The sequence below is a fragment of the Aphidius gifuensis genome, linkage group LG6 (assembly GCF_014905175.1).
Source record: "Aphidius gifuensis isolate YNYX2018 linkage group LG6, ASM1490517v1, whole genome shotgun sequence".
Classification (NCBI taxonomy): domain Eukaryota; kingdom Metazoa; phylum Arthropoda; class Insecta; order Hymenoptera; family Braconidae; genus Aphidius; species Aphidius gifuensis.
In genome coordinates this window covers 10,613,350-10,638,586 of record NC_057793.1, presented here as the reverse complement: position 1 = coordinate 10,638,586, position 25,237 = coordinate 10,613,350, and the positions used below count along the sequence as shown (strand labels likewise).

Below are 25,237 nucleotides of genomic sequence, written 5' to 3'. Positions count from 1 at the left end.
CAGAAATTATATATTTAATCATCCTCACAAGTCACAACTTGAGCTTATTGTTGAATATTTAAATTTTATTTGTTTTTCACCAAAAAAAAAGATGAGCCTTATATTCTGTTGCCTAAAACATAGACAATTTGTCTAAATACTATATTTATAAACATAGTTAAATTAAAAATTTATAAGCTATAATTTTTAAGGTTGATTCCCAGTCGCATCACCGAACCAATATTTATGCCACGAAGGGCCCGTATATCAATAACGCTATTTTTTATTCCCGTGTCCTAAAATTTTTTGTGGCGCCACTGATGAAAAAACTAAGTTCTTTAGTAGTATGTGTGTGCGTGGCTACACACTAGCAAGCGAAGATTACATCGTACAGTGAAACCATGCTTGTGTTCATGTCTGTGTGCTGCGCTTCTCGCGAAATTTTTGAATTTTAAAGTTATTTATTTTTAAAACGCAACAGACGAAATACTAAAAATTTATACCAAAAATTCGTCTTTTCTAGCACTACAAACTGATAGAAATTTAACGTTTTCTGTTGCGTTTTGAAAAAGTTATTAATAAAAATATGATGTACCGCCTATATCTTGCGTGTTAAAGTTGTCAACTTTGACAGTAAATATCTCAAAAAAACCACACAAAAAAAAATTGAAAAAAATTGACAATGTAGATAATTATTTCATTTAAACATAAGATAAAAAAAAAAAAAATCTGTTGCGATTTCAGATTTCCAGAATCAACCTTAAAATATAAATATAGTTTTTTTTTTTTTTTTTATTTTTCACTTTTCGTTATTGTTCTAATGAATAATTTTATTTTTTCTTTAACTAATCATAATTCTGATAAAATAGCTGTTTTTCAACAATTATTTTTAAGATTTTTACTGGTAACTAATTAATTTATAATCAGAATAAATTAATTCAATACTGAGAAAAATTACGAAATTTTTTAAAATTTTAATACCATTGATTTAGATGAAAAATTTATTTATTTATTTTATATTTATTTTAAAGATTTGGATGTTGCATAAACAATATGAATTTACTAAATGATGAGACATGATCGTTCAATTGTTGCTGAAAGTAAATTTTGTCTTGCAAAAAGTGATTATCCAAATGGGTTAAATTACATTGATGATATTGAATTGCGTAAAAATTTAAATCCACAAAATCGTGTACGTGCTATAATATCATCAAGTCAAATAATTAGTTCATCCAAGTGATGGTACATCTGGTACAAAATCAATAGTATTACTAAATCATGCATTTGAAATATGTGATTATCATTATTATTTATCATATTATGAGGCTATTGTTAAAATGCGCATTTAGCAAATATACAATTAACAATTGGTATGCCAAATTAAGCACTAAATTATGTCATTGATGATGCTATTATTAATGCTATTTATCACATGGTGGATGGTTTGATCAAGCAAACGCATTTGTATTATATACTAAATGCGTCTTATAGAAACAGCACCAAAATATGGTAATAAACAAAATTAATTATTCGAAATTCAAATATTATCTTATTAAAGCACAAATTAATTATCATAAAGTTGAAGCATTTGGTAGATTAAAAAATACATTTTATTTTTTATCAATGTTTTACAATGAAATTGATTTTAAAAATGAAATAAGAAATCAAATTGCTTTTGAATATAGACAATTTGATTAACAGTATTCTACTAAAATAAATGCAATTATGTTGTCGTCTTAAAATTATTATTTATTTATCATATTGATTTGTTTTTATTTTTTAATGCCACAAGAAACCAATTTTTTTTTTTTTTTTATAAGTAGAAATTTTTTACCAAATTTTTATTTTAGATAGAAATACGCCCAGGGGGGCTATTCTCGAATGAATACGAGTCGACTCGTCCACACGGATCGAGGTCCGTGAACGGATCTCACATCTCTACTCAAGGCAAGATCCGTTCACGGACCTCGGTCCGTGTGAACGAGTCGACTCGTAAAGAATACATAGAAATCTAATGTCTATTCGACGTCGAATAGCGCTCGATTTCAACGCTCCGTTCGACGTCGAATTTCGAGCTCGAAACTGTCGATGACGCTATTCGATGTCGGATCGACGTCGTTTCGACTTGTTCATAAAATAATCGCGCATTGAATTTTGATAGATGGCAGTAGAGTCAAGTTCTATATATAGGTACAATTTTTTATTAGCAATATCATTAAAAGCAATAAATTAAAAAATGCCATAACCTTACGCAATGAGCATCTGTGAGTTTTGAGTTGCTTACAATATCCATGAATGAAACGTTTGAAACAGGATAAAACGGATAAAACTGATCTCTCAGTAGCTCAAATTTTACCATAAAATTTTTTGCTACATCTTTCCTTAGCTACTGCTTGTCATAGTCATTTATTTATTCAACAAATGAAATACATGTCATTTATTTCTAAAATTTCAAAGTGTAGCTAAGAAAACATGTAGCTAACCCTGGTGGAAATATTACTGGCATTACTCCGGCATTTGTTATAAATTACTCCGACGTGAGGTTGATGGCAAAAATTACTCCGGCATGATATAAAAATATTCGGCACCAATATGAATTTCTCCGCCATTTCAATTTCTATCAGTTTCATGAATTTCGCATCAATTTCATGCCGGAGTAATTTCTCAATCAATTTCATGCTAATTTTACCAACCTCATGCAGTAGTTGCTCAAATGAAAACGGAGTAATGCCGGAAAGCTAACGAGAAATATTTCTACCAGAAGGTATTAATGTTGCTTACCACATAATATATTTAGCTACATATTCTACTGCTAACGTTATCATTTCTGAAAAATACATGTATTTTATTTTTAGAATAAAATGTCCAAGGAAATGTAGCTAATTAATGACTGAAAATTAATGTTGCCAATATATTTCAAGGAAATAATTCATTAGTCACATTAATTATAGCTATCTTATAGCTACTGCTTTTCAAGCATTTTAATTTTTAAAAATAAAATTACATGAATATTATTTATTTAATAAATAAAATGTCAAAATTACTAAGATAAATAAAATTGTTACTAAAGAATTAATGTTGCCAAATTATATTTCAAGGAAATAATTCATAGTCACATTAATTCCTAATACATCTTTTCATTAATACTACTTTTGGACATTTTTATTTATTCTATAAATAAAATGCATGTAAATTTATTTTCAAAAATACAAATTTCAAGAAAAAGCAGTAGCTAAGGAATTAGTTATAAGAATTATATTTCAAGGAAATAATTCATTAGTCACATTATTCCTTAGCTACATCTTTTCCTTAGCTACTGTTTTCGGACATTTTTATTTATTCTATAAATAAAATGCATGTAAATTTATTTTTCAAAAATACAATTTCAAGAAAAGCAGTAGCTAACTTACAAGAATTATATTTCAAGGAAATAATTCATTAGTCACATTAATTCCTAGCTACATCTTTTATAGCTACTGCTTTTCCTTGGACATTTTATTTATTTATAAATAAAATACATGTAAATTTATTTTTAAAAATACAAATTTCCAGAAGAGGCAGTAGCTAAGTAATTGCCAAAATTATGTTTCAAGGAAATAATTCCTTAGTCACATTAATTCCTTAGCTACGTCTTTTCCTTAGCTACTGCTTGTCCTTAGTCATTTATTTATTTAACAAATGAAATACATGTAATTTATCCTGTTTTAAACGTTTCATTTCTGGATAATTGTAAACAACTCAAAAACTCACAGTATGCCTATCCCTGCTCAAATTAATGATACGTAAATAAATCTGATGAAAATCACTCACTCTGCCATCTACTGAGCCCTATCATAAATATGTTAATATTATCACCGTATGACGCGCCACAGTCGGATCGACATCGGTTCGACGTCGAAAAACGTCACCTTTCGATGTCGTTTCGAGCTCGAATTTCGACGTCGAATGGACACTGCGTGTCGAAAATCGACACTAAATTCTACCTGGGACGTCGAGGCGTTGAGGTATGTTTTTACTCTTTTCTTTTTCTGTTCTCCTGATACCACGGCAGACCTAAGAACTCTTCAAAGTCACGAAAGTGACGAAAACCTCATACGGTATCATAGAAATATATATAAGTATGAAATCTTATTGAATCTCATTCAATAATTAAAGTATAAAATATTTCTCAACATGCTGTTGCTCACAGGGCCCGGGCTGTGAGTAAAGTGATTTACAACTTTTAAAAATATTTTAACAATTGCTCTAACACGATTGCAAGGATTTTAATTATATAACTAAATTATTCTATAATATTGTCAAGAAAAAAAAATTATTAAAAACAAAATTTAGAGCATTTTGTCTACAAAATAAATGGAGTGTTTATGTAAATAAATAATCCTGTAAATTTATTTTATAAAACCAAAAAATTTAGGTAAAAATGGAAGTTCCAGAATTGGCATAGTAAAAAATAATGATAATTTATTATTAACATTGACATGCCAGTGCGCACTGAGACCAAATATTGAAAAATATGCAAATCCAAATCTTGATCCAGTTAACTTAATTCCAATTAAGTATTAAAAAAAGTATAAAAAAAATATTTAGTTACACATAATTTTGGTTTAGGTAGAACTTATACATGCTTCAAAAATTTTGGAAAAAACTCGTTTAAAAGATATTAAAAAATTTTCCATCATCATATCGAAAAAAAAAATATGCTGATCAAGTAATGAAACTATCACAAATGTTACCACATCATGTTCCACATACACTTCCATTACCACATTTATCTGATGAAATAATTTCAATAACAACACTGAGAGAAATTTTAACTAAAAATTAAAAAGTTCAACATCGAAAATGGAAAAAGATATAATAATGATTTAATACTTAGCTGATTTGAGTTTCAAGTATTTTTTCAAATTTTCAATAAATTGTTTATATAAAATATACATTAATAATAATATTATTTTTATCTTACAGAGCTGTTCGACAAGTTTTGACCTGCGAAATTTTCGAAGATGGTAAACAAGCATATTTTAAGTGGACGCAAAGATTAAGTGATATAGCTGGCTTGAATCTCCATCTAGAATATCACTAGATACTCGACGATGCCAATGAAATCATATTGATATCGATTTGATTCCCGAGTAAGCCGTTATTTTTCAAAAATATAATAATTGCAAACCATAAAATTATTATTAATATAAAAAACTTGATTTATCCAACAAGTCAAAGCTTTGATGTGACTGAGTTTGATTTGCTACTTGGAGTTGTTATAGAAAATTGACATTATCGATGTTACTTATATATAAATATTTTGAATCGAGTCAGAATATTTATGATAAATGTCATGTACCTTTCATTGAAAATAAAACTTATGCATTTATAAGAAAAATTCCTATAAATTTTTTCTATTTATTTTTATTTTGTTGATTTACTAGATTTAAAAAAAAAAGTCAATACATTTATACAAATGTATAAATATTTAATAAATAGTAATTTTATAAATAGATTTATATTCATTTGATAAATATTCAATTTTTTTATTTAAATTATAAAATTTTAAAAAACCCAGGTAGAAATTTGACTTTGGCTTGCGACATTCAATATCGCAGATATTGCATATCGCACACCAACACCGCTGCGATATTATTGCGAGGTCAAATTTCTACCTGGGAAGTCTTTAGAAAATTCATATAAAAGTCTTTAGAAATTTCATATTATGTATTTTTCCCTTTCCACGAAGTGTAATACTGCTTTTAAAATATCAGATACAAAAAATATCAGTTTAGGAAAATATAATTGGCGTAACTTTACAATTTTCATAGGTACATAAGGCTTGTAGATATATCTCGTTGTGACTGTAGCGTCAATGTCTTACTGTGCAGTGTCTTACTGTGCAGTATTGTACTGCATAACAGTTCTTCTTTTCAATACGATTCGTTACGAGAAAAAAAAAAAATTCGATCTAAAATTTCAAAGTCTCACGATACCGGTGAGACTTTCAGTCGATACTCTCGGTATCGGTATCGTTTTATTGACTGAAGACGATCTTGGTCTCGGTCTCGGTACCACATGAAGCCCTATACAAAAGCCAGAGCAAAGCCAGACTTGTAAAAAAGACATTTATTTATAACAATAGCAATAATTATTAATAATTTATTAAAAATTCACTCCAACTTTTCTCCACCATATCTCCGACTTTTGTCCAACTTTTTTCCGCCTTTTCTTCGCAGCGAATAATTAATTTTAACAATAAAAAAGTCTCTAAAATTCATTGAAATTCATTTATTTATTATTTAATTATTATTAATAAATATAAATAATAATAATTAATAAATGAATTTCAATGAATTTTAGACTTTTTTATTGTTAAAATTAATTTTACTACGAAAAAGGCAGACAATCGAATATAATTGGAGAAAAGTTGGAGTAAATTTTAGGCGGACAAATTTCTCCAACTATGAGTCATTTTCGTAAAAAGGTGGAGAAATGGCAGAGAAAAGTCGGAGAAATATTTCAACCAGTGTATATAAACCAATGCATTTCATATAATAATAAAAAATATTGAAAAAAAAAATATTTGTAAAATGTATAGTCTTAACAATAATTATTAAAAATTGGTTATTGTTTACAATAATTTACGATCAGGTTCACATATATTATTTATTATTAATACTCCATTATATACATCATGATATTCAAATATATACCATGAGCACAACGCTGCATGCAGCATCTACCATAAGCTGAATTCCGACCCGACAGATCCGACTCCGAGTGAGTCCGAAGTTCTACTCTGAACTGCTCCGAACCACAACCAAAAAGCCGACGGCTCGGTGAGTTGCGGTGAGTACAGCTGTGAGCTGAGTAGGCAACACCAAATTGTGTTAAATCGCTAATTATTTGAGGTATCAGATATCAGAAAATTTCAGCCCACTCTTTTTGTAAATTTATATACACCCACTCTGGGAGCTAATTGCAACAACGCCAAATAAATAAGAAAAAACTATAATTAAATAATTTCAAAAATATCTAAAAATAAAGTAATTTAATATTGATATTATTATTTATCATTGATTATGATTATAGTTGTGTCAATAATAATTGAGTAATTAAATTGATAACAAGCAAACAAATCAATTCTAACCTAAAAAGTAAGTTGACAAATCTATAGACACAATATAGTAATATTATTATCATATATATGATTTTAAAAAATGTGAAAATTAAAAAAAATAATTATAGTTTAAAGGTAACATCAAAACGTGGACAAAAAATGGATTATGTACCAGCAGAGCAGAGTGATTTATTGTCAATTAAACCATTGGGTGCTGGTCAGGAAGTCGGAAGATCTTGTATAATGCTTGAATTTAAAGGAAAAAAAATAATGCTTGATTGTGGTATTCATCCAGGTTTATCAGGTATGGATGCATTGCCATTCATTGATTTAATTGAACCAGATGAAATAGATTTATTATTAATATCACATTTTCATTTGGATCATTGTGGTGCATTACCATGGTTTTTTAAAAATACAAGTTTTAAAGGACGTTGTTTTATGACACATGCAACAAAAGAAATTTATCGTGTGCTTTTATCTGATTACATTAAAATCAGAAATATTGCATATGAACAAATGCTGTATACTCAATCTGATCTTGAAGCAAGTTTGAATAAAATTGAAACAATAAATTTTCATGAAGAAAAAAATGTATTTGGTATAAAATTTTGGGCCTATGTTGCTGGTCATGTACTTGGTGCAGCAATGTTTATGATCGAAATTGCTGGTATTAAAATATTATATACTGGTGATTTTAGTAGACAAGAAGATCGTCATTTAATGGCTGCTGAAATACCAAATGTACATACAGATGTATTAATAACAGAATCAACATATGGCACAGTTATACATGAAGAACGTGAAGATAGAGAGAATAGATTTACAAATTTAGTCCATGAAATTGTTAATCGTGGTGGTAAATGTCTCTTACCAGTATTTGCCCTAGGTAGAGCACAAGAATTATTATTAATACTTGATGAATATTGGGCATTACATCCAGAGCTACATGAAATACCAATATATTATGCATCATCACTTGCTAAAAAATGTATGACTGTTTATCAAACATATGTTAATGCAATGAATGATAAAATACGTCGTCAAGTTGCAATTAATAATCCATTTGTATTTAAACACATATCATATTTGAAAGATATTGATTATTTTGATTATATTGGTCCTTGTGTTATCATGGCATCACCAGGTATGATGCAAACTGGTTTATCAAGAGAATTATTTGAATCATGGTGTACTGATGCTACTAATGGTGTTATTATTTCTGGATATTGTGTTGAGGGTACACTTGCTAAAACAATTCTATCTGAACCAAAAGATATTGAAACGTTGAGTGGAGAAAAATTACCATTAAAAATGTCTGTACATCAAATATCATTTTCAGCACATACAGATTATCAACAAACATCTGAATTTATAAGAATTTTAAAACCACGACATGTTGTACTGGTACATGGTGAAGCTTATGAAATGGGAAGATTAAAAGCAGCATTGCAACGTGAATATGAAGATGATCCATCAACAACAATCGAAATACATAACCCAAGAAATACTGTTGCAGTTAAATTATATTTTTCTGGTGAAAAAACAGCTAAGGTTGTGGGTACACTTGCTATTGATACACCAAAACCAGGACAAATTTTATCTGGTGTTATTGTTAAAAGAAATTTTAGCTATCATATGTTAGCACCATCTGATTTATCAAAATATACTGATATGGGTATTGCACAAATTGTACAAAGACAAAGTATTGCTTTTAATTCATCATGGTCTGTACTTAAACATTTACTACAACAAATATCTGGTGCACTTGATATTATTAATGATAAAAAAATAAGAGTATTTAATAATGTTGATGTTACTATCGATGGTAAAGTTGTAACACTTGAATGGATTGCAACACCAGTTAATGATATGTATGCTGATTCAATTGTTGTTGCATTATTACAATCTGAAATGTTAGAAACACCACCAAAAATATTACCAGCACCAACTAAAATGGATCATATGCATTTTAAAGAATGTCTCATTGAAATGTTACAAGAAATGTTTGGTGAAAAATCAGTACCAAGAATATTTGAAGGTGAAAAATTATATGTCACTGTTGATGATAAAAAAGCACATATTGATTTAACAAGTCTTGAAGTATCATGTCCAGAGGATGATACGTTTGAACAAATTGTCAAAACTGCTGTTACCCAATTGCATCAATCACTTGCACCAACTTGTGATTCAATTTAATTATATATTTATTGTTTGCTATTATCTGATTATATTAAAGTTAAGAATATTGCAACTGAACAAATGCTGTATACTCAATTTTATCGTAAAGCAAGTTTGGATAAAATTGAAACGATAAATTTTCGTGAAGAAAAAAATGTATTTGGTATAAAATTTTGGGCCTATAATGATGGTCATGTACTTAGTGCAGCAATGTTTATGATTGAAATTGCTGGTGTTAAAAGATTATATACTGTTGATTTTGTTAGATAAAAAGATAATTATTTGATGGCTGCTGAAATATCAGATGTATTAATAACAGAATCAACATATTTATTTAATTATATTCATATTAAAATTTAATTATATATTTTTTTCATTATTATTTTCGAGTATTAATTTTTTTTTTTTTTTATTATATTTATTCAATGATTTAATAAATCAAACAATTATCATGTTAATTATTACTATTTAAATAAAATATACAATTTAATATAATTTCATAAAAATACATTATTTTGTTTCTTATTTTCATTCCATTTGTACTTATGTATATATATATTTTTTTTTTTTTTTGTATAATTTAATTGTACAGCCTTACACATAATGATTATTCGATAATTTTGCAATAGCGTTTATAGTTAATTTATTTTAAAAAAAGTATGAAATTAAAATTTATATTTTTGAAAATCTACCCATGTAAGTCCGATTATGACTTCGACTGGCAAAGGCACTGATAACTCCAATGATGTTCCATATATATTTTTCGATGATTCCAGCAACATTTTCGAAATCGTGTCCATCAATTTCATAGATTAATTCATCATATGGTTGCAATACTAAATAACCACCTCTTCGTATGGAATCTTGACTTTTTTTAAATTTTCTTTCAATTACATAATCAATGAAGATTGAGTATAGCAAGTACAAATTTTACAAAAAAAAACAACCAAAACACTATTGATTAGATTAATTGAATTACATTTTTTACATATTTAGAAGACTGACCTATTGATAACCCAAGAAATTTAAGTTTCTATACAAAACCTAAGGTGGAAACAACAATATTGAAATCTCGTTGGTATATTATACATATTATGACATCAAATCCAGAAAATATTAATCAAAAAAATAACATCAGAGAGTCAATTTAAATGAAACAAAAATTTGATCAAATTAACATATAGTAATAAATTTACATTTTTTGATGATTATTTAAATGATTTTTTTATTTTTTTTTATATACATGTAGAGTAGCCGAGTTTTCACATTTTCCAGGTAAAAAATTTACTGATTTTAATCAAGTTAGCCGTTGCAATTAAGTTAATTAAAAAAGGAACCTTAAATTTATTACAATGAAAATAAAAATTTAAATAACTATCTTTGTTAAATTTGTGGCCCATGGGTTGATTAAAGCTTTATATATTTAAATAAAAAAAACGTGCTGAGTATATATAAATTTCGGATTGCGTACAAGTGCACCAACCGCACAGTGTTTAATATATTATAAGACGTGCAAATAATTCCCTTGAGCCAAAAGCACACTGCACCTCTTATTTCATTAAGTTAGGCTTTTTACCACAAAGCCATTTTCATTGTATTAAATTGAGCATCAAAAATAATAAAAGTTGACAATTGAAATATTTTTTACTACATAATAAATAAATTATTAACAAGATACTTTTTTATCGTTTTTTAATAATTTATTACGGAGGCTAGGAGCCATAGGCTCAGCCGCAGTCTTGAATTCATCGGCGAAAAAAAAAAAAAGCTCATAACTTACGAACTAAGTAACCGAGAGACTTCGTACTAGGCTCAAAAGAAGCGCATTAAAAAACTCTATCGCCCGCGTAATAGGTTTTTTGCTCTATTGATAATAGTTTTTAGTCAAAAAATTAAAATGTAAATTTTGAAAAAATTTTTTTTCTTACTTAAAAATTTGTGGTGTCTAAACTATCCATCGGAGAGTATTCATCACCAGAGGTTTTTTGTTCGTAAATCTTTTCTGTTTTATATTTCATTATTTTTAAATTATTAATTACGTAACTTAAAATAGTACATACGTTTTTATGTGAAAATTTTACTAGTTATAAAAATTGCGCAATAAATAACTCGACGCAAAATCATAGTAGAGACTTCGTATTAGGCTCAATTTATGTGTCTCAGAAAACTCTATCGCCCGCTTTGCGAAATTCTTTTCCATTTGAAATAGTTTTTGAGAAAAAAAAAAAAAACTATAAAATTGAAAAAAAAAATTCTGATATTTAATTTTTTTTCTCGAAAACCGTTATTAAGAGAGAAAAAAACCTTTCATGCCGTCACTAGATTTTTTCGAGGCGCATAATTTAAGCCTAATACGAACTCCCTATCTTAATTATAACAAAAGTTATGGCTCGCCGAAAAAAAACTGAAAAACGGCGCAATGAATAACTCAACGCAAAATCGAAAGAGAGACTTCGTATAAGGCTTATTTTATGCGTCTGAAAAAACTCTATCGCCCGCATAATGGGTTTTTTCCTCTATCTATAATAGTTTTTGAGAAAAAAAAAAAAAACTTCAAAATTTGACAAAAAATTCGGATATTTAATTTTTTTGCTCGAAAACCGTTATCGAGAGAAAAAAAAACCCATAATGCCGTCACTAGATTTTTTTAAGGCGCATAATTTGAGCCTAATACGAACTCCCTATCTTGATTATAACAAAAGTTATGGCTCGCCGAAAAAAAAATCGAAAAAACGGACCAAAAAATGTCATCATCGAGTTGAAATAAAATGTTTATAAGGCTCCAAAAAAAGTTTTGAAAAACTCTATTGCCCGTTTTTTTTTATTCTTTTTCGGTTGTAAAAAATATCGAGGAAAAAAGAAAAACCTTGAAAAAGAAATCTTCTTTATCGACTGTGTATAGCTAGTTATAATTTAAATCTAGTAATAATTGGTCTTACATTAAATCGTACAAACGGACAGTGTATATCAGCAGTCCAATTCACAGGGCAAATTTTTTACAATTTAGGGCTATTTTTTGCCGCTATTTTACATACAAAAGCTTCACAAGCGCCGCCAGTGGAGGGAAAAAGCCCCAAATTGTAATGCCCTGTGAATTGGACTGCAGGCTCAATAACATCCATGGTTATTTTTCTTTTCATTTTTTTTACCATTGGTAGTATTGCTTGTTCGTCGTTTCACGGTCAATTTTTTTTTTTTCTTTAATATTCTTTGATGAATTTTTATTATTATTTTTTTTCTAAATCGAACATGTATTTTTGGTTTATAGTTTAAAAATATCTACAAATGTTCAGTTTTTTATTAATTGTAACTCGTATAACTATGTATTTTTTTTTTTAGATTCAATTATTTAAATTATATTCAGAACTATATATTTGTTCAGAAATTATTTATGAAATTACTAATCGAAGGTAGATTTTAAAAAATTGAAGGTAGATTTTAAAGAAATTATCGATTGGGATCAACAAGCATTGAGAAGTTATTCATGACAAGTCTTTTAATAAAATAAAAAATTTCCATGAAAATTATCCTTAAATAAAAAAAGCATTGGTGTCATGGCGTCGCATTTTGCGTGCGCATCCAAATTTGAACTTGGCGCTTCATTTTTCAAACTTAGCGCCTCATTTTTGAATTTACTGGAATCTGATTGGGGTATCAGAAGGTCACGTGCATGTCGTATAAATTGATATAGGTGGCGCTAATTGCATATAGATATGTATGTGTGTGTTGACATATGTGATTATAACAACATTTTATATCTGTCAAAAAATATTAATGCCCATAACCTTCAAATGATTTACCAATATTTAATTGAATTGTTATAAATAAAAAAGGAGCTAATGTGTTATAAATAAAAAAATAATGAAAAATTGAAAAAAAAAACTACATCCAAACACAAAAAAAAAAGATAGATTCATTTTCAAATAGGGCACGCGAACCTGTAAGAATCAAATCAAGATTTGTACATAATTAACAATAATAACAAAGTATTGTTAATTAAAATTTTGAAGTAATCAGATTTTTTTATTCAATCATTATTAGAGTACGAAACCTGCATTCATCGGTTTAAATAAACTCACGACATTCTCTTCAAGAAAAAAAAAAAATAATTCAACAATATTTATAAATAAATGTTAACAATTGTTCGAGGTGACATGCAATCGTTAATTAACAATTTTTCATATTATTTTCCACTGAAGTACGAATTCTGATATTATCAGCCAACGTTTTTCTCTCCAAAGATAAAAAAGAATTATTTAAAAGGATTATTCTATTATTTTGAGGTGTCATGTAATTGTTTAATAACAATTCCATGGTGCCTTAAAAAATAAATGTTATTGAATGATTTGTTTTTACTCTTAAAGAAAAAGTCATGGGTTAATTTATATTATTAATAACAGAATTTGTCCTTCAATTGAAAAGAATAGAAAAAAATTATTTGACGAAAATTGATTATTAACAATTGCATGGCACCTCGGATAATAAATAATGATAGATAATTTTTTTCTTTATTCTCGAAAAAAAAGTCATGAGCTTATTTGAATCAATGAAAGCAGGATTCGTACTTTAATAGTATTAAAAAAAAATAGTTTACTCGAGAATTTAAATTTACAATACTTTGTTAAATAATCAGAATATTTTATTGTACTAATTTGTACAAACATTGGATTTTTACCTCAAAAACAACGACAAAAATAAAATATTTGCTCTAAAATGTTCATATACAAACGCATGGGGTCTTTTTAATTGAATTCTTATCTAATTTAAAGAAAAGAGCAAAATAGCTATTTTGCACTCATAAAATCGGAATTCATACATCAATAATAATAACAAATTATTGTGAATTAAAATTTAGAGTAAGCTATTTCTTCTTACAATAAATAGCAGATGATGACAGACCATAGATGAAAAAAAATTGTTTTATTATACGACAATTATTGATTAACATATTGCCTTCAATAAAAAATATTTTTAAAATTTTAAACAATGTTTTATTATTTTTGATGAGAAAGACGTGAGCTAAAAAATTTTAATTTACAATCTATGTTATTGTTATTGAGGTGTAACTTTTTATTTTATTGATACAAGTTGTAGCTTTTCCCTGGTGGAAATATTACTCCGGCATTACTCCTGCAGTTCTGCATTCCTCCGACATGAGATTGATGCCGGAGTAATTTCGTCGGCATGAAATTAGTACCGGCAAACTTATTTCGGCATGAGATCAATGAAGGAGACAAAAATCCAGCATTGATCTCATGTCAGAGTAATTTCTCAAGAAATGGACCAAAAACGGAGTAATGCCGGAGAAATATTTCCACCAGAATTGCCCTTTTCTTTGAAATAGATAGGAAATAAATGGAAAAAGGATCTATCATTTAAAGCACCATGCGTCTGTCTATTGTATATAAACATTTTTTGGAGTAACTTTTTTTTTTTTTTGTCGTTATTCTTCAGGTGAATAATTCCGATGTTAATAGCTCAAATTAATACAAAATAATTCTGATCATTTAGCAACTTTTGCATGTTCCGAGTCAATTTGAAAAAAATTAACCTGTCCTCCACCTTTCAATAACGTGTAAATAAAATAATTGTTGACATTATTAAAAATTAGTACAAATCAAAAGGCTTTTAATTTCGTATCCGCGGGCTGGGCTCAAGCATTCTATTAGTCATCGTCGAATATTATTTATAAATTAATTTTTTCTCTAATTAAAAATTTCATTGTTTTTTTTTTTTTTTTTTTTTTGTTAATAACACCACATGATGACGTGTCATTGGAATTTAGCATATAGCATAGAAACAACTGAGGCGGCCGCTTGCGGCCGGCGAGGGCGCTAGTGATATAAAAACATAAATACAAAAAGCTTTTCGGTCAACAAACATTCACAAAATTATCTATGGAATCTCTGAACAAAACAGGAATGTGAAAAAAATTATAACACAGACAAACATATTATGCAAAAAAATATTGTTCAGTCAACAAGCATCGAGAAAATTATTTATGAAATTACTAATCGAAGGTAGATTTAAAAAAATTGAAACCACCCAAGTGGAAAAAATATATTTAATTTATATTTAATGGAAATATAAATTAAATTTTATGGATATACAGTTTTGGACATACTAAAAGTAAATTTAGAAAAAATTTAGAACAAATATAAATTAAATTTAGAATATGTTCAAGTTTGGACATACTAAAATTAAACTTTTTCTAAATTTTTTCTTAATTTTTTTTTTATTTTTTGTAAATTTTTTTTAAATTTAATTTTCGTATGTTCAAAACTGTATATATTTTAAATTTAGTTTATATTTTTTCTAAATCTTTTCTAAATTTTTTCTGAATTTTTTCTAAATTTAATTTTAGTATGTCCAAAACTGTATATATTTTAAATTTAATTCATATTTTTTCTAAATTTTTTCTAAATATAAAATAAACATATTTTTTTCACTTGGGCAGAATAAAATCCACTCTGAAAGCAATACTCAGAAAATATGCATCGATTATATTCAGTAATATTCAGATACATTGAATTATTATATGTAAGCTGATTCTTACCAATGTGTACTTATAATATCGAAACGATTAGTTACACCTTCTTTGTTTCTTTTCTATAATCAGAATAAATTTTTAAATGCAAAAGTTTGGAATAAATTATTTAACCTTTTTTTGAATCTAAAAATTAAAATAAAAAATACAGTCACCTTAAGAAACGAAGATATTTTATTACTACTTATTGTAATATATTTTATAAGAAATTCAAATAATTGTTAGTAAAATATCTTTGTATCCTAATATTATTAAAGAGTTGTATTTTTTATTATAAATCCGAAATTAATTGTAAAATTATAAAAAAACGATTGAAATATTTGTAAAAATAAAAGAAAATATAAATGAGAGATGCCGCGATACGATACGATACGATAATTGGCTGATTATCGTATCGTGTCGTCTAAAAATTCGACAAAAATCGGATTATCGTGTCGTCTTATTATCGTATCGTCATAGGTGTTGTCGTATCGTATCGGGTATTATCGACATGATCGACGATAATTTTTTTGTTTGAGTATAATTTACAGGGAAATTTTAAAATATTTTTTGCATACAAAAACATTATAAAAGCAGGAAGAATTATCTTAAGGACAATAAGTAAATTACATGAATTATCTAAGTAAAAATTATTATAGTCAAAATTTATTATGTTTAAATTCATGGTTTAAAAGTTCATTGGCAAATAATATTGAAAAAAAACTTGAAAACCAAATTAAAAAAAAAATATAACACATGCAACAACGGTTTATATAATTCATATAAAATTATTATTAGTTATCATATTATTATAATTTATATTACTTTCATATTGTTAGATTAATATGTATCTAATATTATATGTTGCAGTAATCTATTTTTTCTTTAATTTAATATTTTCTGGAGTTCAACAATATGAAAATATTGCTTTGATTTAAATGTATATTTTTTCCGACATTATCGCGATGACACGATAATTTTATCGGTTATCGTCAGTCAAATATCGTATCGCCTTGTCGCGATATTATCGATTATCGCGGCATCTCTAAATATAATTAAATGTTTATAATTTTTATTGATCAATTAATTGAACATATCTGGAACCATGAAAAATGAAATCCCTTTTTTATGTTAGTATATGATCTATCTTACGGTAAATTTCGTTTTAATGATCATCTAAATATTTAACTAAAATTAAAATACCCAAGTGGAAAAAATATATTTAATTTATATTTAATGGAAATATAAATTGAATTTAATGGATATACAGTTTTGGACATACTAAAAGTAAATTTAGAAAAAATTTAGAAAAGATTTAGAACAAATATAAATTAAATTCAGAAAATGTTCAAGTTTGGACATACTAAAATTAAGCTTTTTCTAAATTTTTTCTTGATTTTTTTTTATTTTTTGTAAATTTTTTTTTAATTTAATTTTCGTATGTTCAAAACTGTATATATTTTAAATTTAGTTTATATTTTTTCTAAATCTTTTCTGAATTTTTTCAATTTCATTTTAGTATGTCCAAACTGTATATATTTTAAATTTAATTCATATTTTTCTAAATTTTTTCTAAATATAAAATAAATATATTTCATTTCCAATAGATATATTTTTTCACTTGGAGTATCTTTCTTTGATATACTTAAATGTTTAATATTTGCTTAACAATTAAATTATATCTAAGCAATAAAAACAACAATGGCCCTAGCCGGAGTATTGAAAATTTTTAATTTTCAACGGGTAACGCGGGCCACACGCCCCAACAAACGTTATCAGATCTTTTTTCTATTTTGAATTCAATTGTTGTGTAGATTCGTATTTCGTTCGAGATTAATATAAAGTATATTTTTTTTAATAAATACGTCACGTGCATGTGCTATAAATTTATTTCAGTAAGCATCAATTTCATCGAAGTGTATATACCCGAAAAGTAATTCTACTTGGCTTTACCATTCAATTTCTTACGAAAAAACGCACCCATTTAATAATATATTGTATTTTCGAAAAAATGTTATTCCATTATTATTTTATTTTTTCAATAAATTAGCTATTGTCTGTAAAAAATACAAAGCGAGCAATATTAAAAATTCTGACTAAAGTTTCTCTATACGTCGTTCCAAATAATTGACTTTAATCACTTTTGTTTTGGTTTTTTTTTCCAATTTTTATAACCAAGCTTTAATTTTTTTTTAAATTATCAACAAAAAGTGTTCGTTACTCAATTTTTTTTATTGTGAAACATTATCAAAATTGTATAATGACAATAAAATATTGATTTTCTTCAAGTACATATATAATTATTTTTTTATTCATTCAATAGTTTTGAGTATTATGTAAAAGTAAACAGTTTGTATTCATGTAAACACTTGGACTGATTATTTGTGTGATAACTTCGATACATAATCATTTGAAATTAATTCTTAAAAGACTGATCAAGACTGTCTATAATATTATAGTTACAAAACTTGACAAAGAATATGTATTAGTTCGAATGTATACTTGTTCTTTTTTTAAACATACTTGTTTTATTGACAAAATAGATAGGTAAAATATAGATAAAATGTATTCTGTTAAAAAACTCACCATTTATAATTAAAAATAAATTGGAAGTACCCAAAATTTACTGTGGAATATAATGATCGCTTTATGATAATTTTTTTTTTAATTATATAAAACTTGAAATACGTAAATGGTTTTCAAAGTTGATAAATATTTATCGTCCGGTGTATCCCTGAAAATCGTAATATAAAAAAGTAATATTCAAAGCAATGAAGAAAACGAATAAACGATTATTAAAGTTATTTTATTATATTCATTTTATTGATATAAAAAAATACAATAATTGTTTTATTTTTCATGAACTTGCATTAAAAGAGAGTATAAAAAAAGAGATAATAAAATGATTTACATTGCATTTTTGATTCTTCAAGACAGTATTTATTATTACCCTGACTTGGAAATAGTTTGTTCGTACATGAATTCTCGTCCAGGTTAGATCCAATTGTTACTGGGGATTCAAAAGATAAATATTTAATTAAAGTAGAAAACTTTATATTGTTTATAAATAAAATACAATCATCATTTATGATTGTTGACAGAAATCTTTCTTTCAAATGTGTTTAATATAGTAAATTTAAAAAACCGATAATTAGATCTTTTATTTTTGATTAAGAGTATGCCAAACTTTAAATTTAAAGTTCTGATAAAAAAACTTAATTAGTTTCATTTAAAAAACATTTTGAAAAAAATATCATGATTCTTTTCCACAAGGTTGTTGCAATGTTTGGTTGTTGAATTTGTGTTGCAGGTTTGAAGTCTGATTCCACAACAGGTGGTCTATCACCAATTATTTCCAAAGCTTCTGTGCAAGCTTCATAAATACTACGTATTTCGTCATATTCTTTTTTTTCATCTTGTGAAAACTCCATCAATGAAAGAAAATTTTTATTTTGTAATATAGAATTCGGTAATTCTGTATCAATAAATTTTTTACAATCATCAATAATTATCCATACAATTGCTTTTGGTACAAAGTCTTTTACAGTTTTATTTGCGTGTTCCAAATATGTATCAACATAGATTTTTACTTTGTCATGATCATCCTGCACATGTGAGTTTCGTTTTTTTTTATTAAGCAATATTTTGTAATCATCATTGTTGGTATTTATATAACCCGATTCTATATCAATAAATTGTTGAAGCACTTCTTTGCATATTTTTTCACGGTTTTTAATATGAGACGTAATTATTCCACAAACTTCATCACGTAATTTTGGAAAATGAGATAAGTTACGAGTATATAAATGAAAACCATCACAAAGCACTTGTACAATTTCATCAACACATACAAAACTAGGTAGTTTAAATTCATTGAATTGTTTTTTAACAAGTGCTTTTAATACGATATCTGGAGTCCAAATACCAACCTTGTATCCACGTATGTTTTTTATAGCCAAGTCGATTTCAGCTCTTGAGGGACTATGATAAGTGATCCTTGAGAACTGCGATGGAAATTTTGTATGCAATATATCAAAAATTTTACATCCAATGTTTGGTGTTTTTGATAACTCATAGTACTCAAAATTTCCCATGGCATTATCAAATTCAACACGTAGTTCTTTCAAAATTTGCATTAATAATCCAGTTTCACTTGATGACTCATCAATCATTAAATACTTTCTGTATTTTTTAAGATCATCATGAAGTTTTTGCTGATGCATTAAGAATTTATCACGGAAATCTGGTAGGGTGTTACGAATATGTATTTCAAGTTGTTGATTCAATATACATTGTAAATATGAAGTACCAAGTTTATTTGCCATGTCATGATATACATCATGATTTTCAAAATAAGCTTTTTCAGCTTTTATTGAATCTTTGATATTCATTTCTCCATCGATATTTTTTTGACTTCTATTTACTACACCTACATAGCCTCTTTTCAATGGTATTAATTTATTTTCCAAAATAAATCTTGCATCAGTTCCTTCATCCATAAGATCCAGTTTTGTAAGAACACCAATTGTCCGGATGCCTTTTAAAATGATTAAGGTATTTTAAAAAATATAATACACTAATTTTTATTAAATATATTAATGAATATTTAAATAATATATTTGATACCTTCTGGATCGACTTCTTTTGCAAGTTTGAGTGCATCGCTATTTGCAAGGTCTGTGTTGGCAGGTGTTACTGCCAATATTAAACAATTTTTTTTTCTAATATATTCGAGTATCATCCCTCTTATCTGATACTCAATGTCCTTTGGTTGATCAAATACTGGTACTTTAGTCAAACCAGGTAAATCAACCAGAGTCAAATTCAGTACTGCAATATGTAAACAATTGAATTAATTAAATTTAAACATGCATGTCGAATTGCAATTCGAGTTTTTTATTTTTTATTTTTACCATTTGGTGAATATATTCGCAACCTTATTGGAATTCTCGAAATTCCTTTTTCTCCTTGGGTTTCTCTCCTTGTTTCTTCTTCAATTTCATCGCGTATTTCATCAATTTCAAATTTCTCATTTCCAGTATGAGAAAATTCAGCATAATCTAATTTTAATGAATGAAAAAATTAAATATTATTATTTGGGTTGTTTATATTTCCAAGTTCAACTCACTTGTATCACCACTTCTTTTATGGATCAATTGTAGTATAAGAGGTCGTCTAGTTACGATTCCAGTTCCTCTTGGTAAAAAATCCCTATGATTGAAAAAAGTATATTAATTTTAAATAATTAACAAGTAGTCGATACATTAACTTACCATCCAACAAAATTTTCGAGGACGGAGCTTTTGCCAGCACTTTGTCCGCCAACCACAGCAATTTGGGGCAAGTCCAACTCCAGAGATTCTCCAATTTTTGTTGACAAATCTTGTAATTTATTTACTAGTGGAATTAATTCTTTCATTGTTAATAAAGTTTACTCCTTGTGTGTTGACTATGATCTATTGGAAAAATATTTAACAATCAATTAATAATATAACTTTGTTTTGAGTGTTTTTTTTTTAGGATAGTAATTGTAATTATGATAAAATATTATTTGGCTGCTATGATCAAAGCCATAAACTTTATTGTGTTTTTAATTTGGAATTTTTGTTCTTGAACATTGAAGATCATAGACATTAGAAAATAATAAATATACTCAATTTTTATAAGTTGATGCAATAATGAAAAAATACAATTAATAATGATAGTGTATATATCATTTCGAAAAAGTTATTATTGTAAACAATCTTATTACTGCAAAGTGTATTTACAGTAGTATTTTATTATTTTTAGCACTACATACACTGTAAGAACTGGATTTAATTATAATTTTGTTATTGAAGATTAATAAATTAAACAAAACTGTTAACAAACTCAGAACTGCGAAGCCGGGGGTTCCCAAAAATCCCAAGAATCAAGAATATACACGTATTCTACGGGGGATTCCCAAGAGAAGATATATATAACATAATGACATTTTAATATATTATTAAAAATATATGAAAATTCATATCAAGGTAGATAACAAATTTTATATCTATGTATTAATTAGAATGACCTTTTTATAACTAACTAAAATAATTTTAATAATTAACAATTGTTTTGATTAATAAATTTAACATAAATTTGATTGACTTACTTTAATTGAAATTTGTTCGAAAAATATTTATGAACTAAAAATTTTTACACTTAGTGTACTTTTTTTTAACTTGATTAATGAACACTCATTAATTATAATTATCCAAATAAAATTAGAAGAAACAAATCACCATGGTACTCAAATGACTTCATTTTTTTTATTTATTATTTATCGTACCAAATAACATGCCATAAACAAAAAACCTAAAGATTCTTCGAAGTGCAATCATGATTTGTTATCTTTTGTTCTGAGACAAATAAAATATAAAACAAAATATTATACTTACTACGAAGAGAAGGGACCACAAACAAATTGCTATATTATGTGAATTGTAATTTAATGAATAACTTGAAATATAATATGTCAGTTACTGATAATGTTGGTTCAAGCAGAGAAAGAAGAAAAAGCCATTCACTTGGCAATAAGTCATTAATGGCTAATGAGTAATTGAAAAAATAATACTTAATAATTTACATCTAAGAAATAAAATAAAAATAAATTTAAAAAACTCACGGTTCACATATATAATATTTATATCAACTTGTCAATCAATGTTGACAATATTTGTATTAATGATCGATAAATTGAAAATTAAAATATTCAAATATCAGATCACGTCGTGGATTATCAAATAAAAAAAAACTGTCAAAGTTAAATAATCAATTGATGAAGGTTTATAGAAGGTGTATACAATAGTTGATATCAAAACTTCAAGTATGATAAACTTTTATATTTTATTCATTTTTATTGAAATCTTACTCTAAGGTAGATAACTAAAATCTAAGTTTACAATTAAATGTAAGTATTTTTATAATGTTTTGAATATGAATATTTACATTTTTCTTTCAATCAACAGCTTATTATTCTAATTATTAATAACTGTTTTCAAAAAAAAAAAAAAAAAAAAAATCAACGAATTACTGAGCAATTATAAAAATCCTATAATTATTCTTCATTTATTAAAAAAAAAAAAAAAATTATAAATGAAAATGTATTTTACAAATTTTTAACAACAGCCAACAACTATAATATAATCAAGTAGGTATATAATGATTAATGAACAATATAAAATAAATAACAATATAAATTGAACAAGAATTTTGAATTAATAATAAATACATTTTATAAAAAAGGAAAATATAAAAAAGTCAAGGACGGGAAAAACTGCGCCTTTCGATTTCAGGCGCTGTTCCATTGAATTCATGGAGCACTGTTCCGCTAAAGTTGTATCTTTGTTTCTTTGATTTCTCGGCCCTGCAGCTGTACCAATATATTTGTTGAGCAGCAAAAAAAAAAAAAGAACAATGATAAAAAACTCGAAATTTTACGCTCCTAGAATAATGAAATGATGAAATCGATTTACGATTTAACAAATATACAGTTATATAATAATAATTACGCTATATCTGGTGCTTATCAATGATAAGTTATCATTTTACAATAAAATATTATATATCATATATGATTCTGAAATAAACGCAGACTCGATATCAGTTCAAATAATGATCAATTATTCCTATAAAATTGAATGACATATATGAATGGCTTATGTTCGAAAAATCGACATAGTTTGAAACATATACTGCAGTCTATTTTTATCAAATGAATACAATTCACCATATGATTTTATATTCATATTAATATAATTTTTATTAAAATTAGAAATTATGGAAAAAAATGTTTCTGCAAGTTTTTCATTTGTTTTCGTAGCAAATTAAAGATGCGAACTTAATACTGTTAAAAAATGAAAAAAAATTATATTATTTGTGTATTTGTACATAGACAATTATGGGTGCTTTAATTCCAACAAATGTAAAAGCATTAATTTGTTCAGTTGGTATTTTTGTGTACCAGAAACAATATTAGGATGAAATATTGAATAAAGAAACATCAGAATGAACTGTATACTGTAAAAAAATAATTATTAATTGTTGTTCTTTTATTTTAATTGTTAAAATACATTGTTGGGATATTTTCTTTTACCATTGTGTTGATATGGTATACAAAGTTTAATTCAGCTGTTGATGAAATGCTGGAAGAGATGAGCTAAAACTAAAGATATAAGATCAGTAGAATTTACAAAAAATGTTTTGTAAAATCTACACAAGTTACACGCTATGATCCGGCTATCATAACACTGCGGCGTAGATCATCTGAGACTGAAACTAAATCGGTAGAATAGACAAAACTATTTTGTGAATTCCTATGTATTGCAAAACATGCGTTTTTTTATAGATAAAAAAAATTACAAACTTTTATCCAAATATCATAACGTTGGTTAAAATCAAATAATTTAATTAGAAAATATTATTGAATATATAGTGATTTGTTTAAAACACAAAAATTACGATTATGATAATATAGGGTCCTGCTTTTAAAATTGATTTTTTATTAGATACATAAAAAATCTCGAGAAAAGCTCAATGTTATCATAGTTAAAATAATTATTTAGTCATTGACCGTTTCTTTTTTTTAACCATTTTTAAATAATAAAATTATATAATAACTATATGTCGAGGGAGTTGATTTTTTAAAGACATGATTTTATTGGAATAGGATAGTATTTTGACAATAATTGATTTTTTAATTAATTCAATTTTTAGAATTATTTTTCAATGTGGGGTCTTAAACCCAAATTGTCCCTGTGCTTAAAAAAACTGTTAATATATTTTTGACGCTGAAATATATTTTTTTTGACGCACGTAATTAAGTCTGAACTACTTATTGAAAAAAAAAATTTTTAACTTGACCCTACCTGGTTTTTCCCAAATAAGATTTCAGTATTCAAGACAATACATGTATTTTACATCAGGTGGGGTCAAGTTAAAAAATTTTTTTTTCAATAGTTCAGACTTAATTATATGCGTCAAAAAAATATATTTCTTTTTTAAATTTTTAGTGTCAAATCTAAATTAATGTACTTACAATTATAGTGACAACTTCGAATACTTGACTCTTTTTTGTAGATAAAAACTTTGTTTTTTTTTTTTGTTACGATATTTAATTAGTAATTAATTAGTAATTAATAATTACTATAAATTCATACAGTTTCATCTCATTTAAAAAAACAATTGAAATATATTTTCTAAATTTTTTAATATATAAACATTATTAATCAATGATTTTTTTTATCTAATTAATATATCTATATTTATTCTCATTGTATATAAACCTTTTACAACTTTTCCATAAATTTTTTTGATATTTTTTCATCATGTGAAACAGTGTATAAATACAAAGTTCAAGTAGCTTTATCCTCCATCTTTTTGAGCTTTATGCACATGTTATTAAGATCAACGATTTTCTCTCA

General features: G+C 26.3%; 2 protein-coding genes across 2 annotated transcripts; one reads left to right on the top strand and one right to left on the bottom strand.

Annotated features, from left to right (window-relative positions):
* Positions 1–6,813: 6,813 nt before the first annotated feature.
* On the top strand, positions 6,814–9,775 carry LOC122859444 (cleavage and polyadenylation specificity factor 73-like). Its single transcript, XM_044163042.1, has 2 exons — positions 6,814–7,121; positions 7,213–9,775. The coding sequence occupies exon 2, from the start codon at positions 7,244–7,246 to the stop codon at positions 9,281–9,283; it is 2,040 nt and encodes a 679-aa protein (XP_044018977.1). The 5' UTR covers positions 6,814–7,121; positions 7,213–7,243; the 3' UTR covers positions 9,284–9,775.
* Positions 9,776–18,729: 8,954 nt separating this feature from the next.
* LOC122859442 (dynamin-1-like) lies at positions 18,730–21,959 on the bottom strand. Its single transcript, XM_044163041.1, has 6 exons — positions 21,928–21,959; positions 21,065–21,247; positions 20,920–21,002; positions 20,705–20,851; positions 20,418–20,621; positions 18,730–20,328 (listed from the first exon to the last, which is right to left on the bottom strand). Exons 2-6 carry the CDS (start codon positions 21,208–21,210, stop codon positions 19,007–19,009), a joined length of 1,902 nt encoding a protein of 633 aa, XP_044018976.1. The 5' UTR covers positions 21,211–21,247; positions 21,928–21,959; the 3' UTR covers positions 18,730–19,006.
* Positions 21,960–25,237: the final 3,278 nt, after the last annotated feature.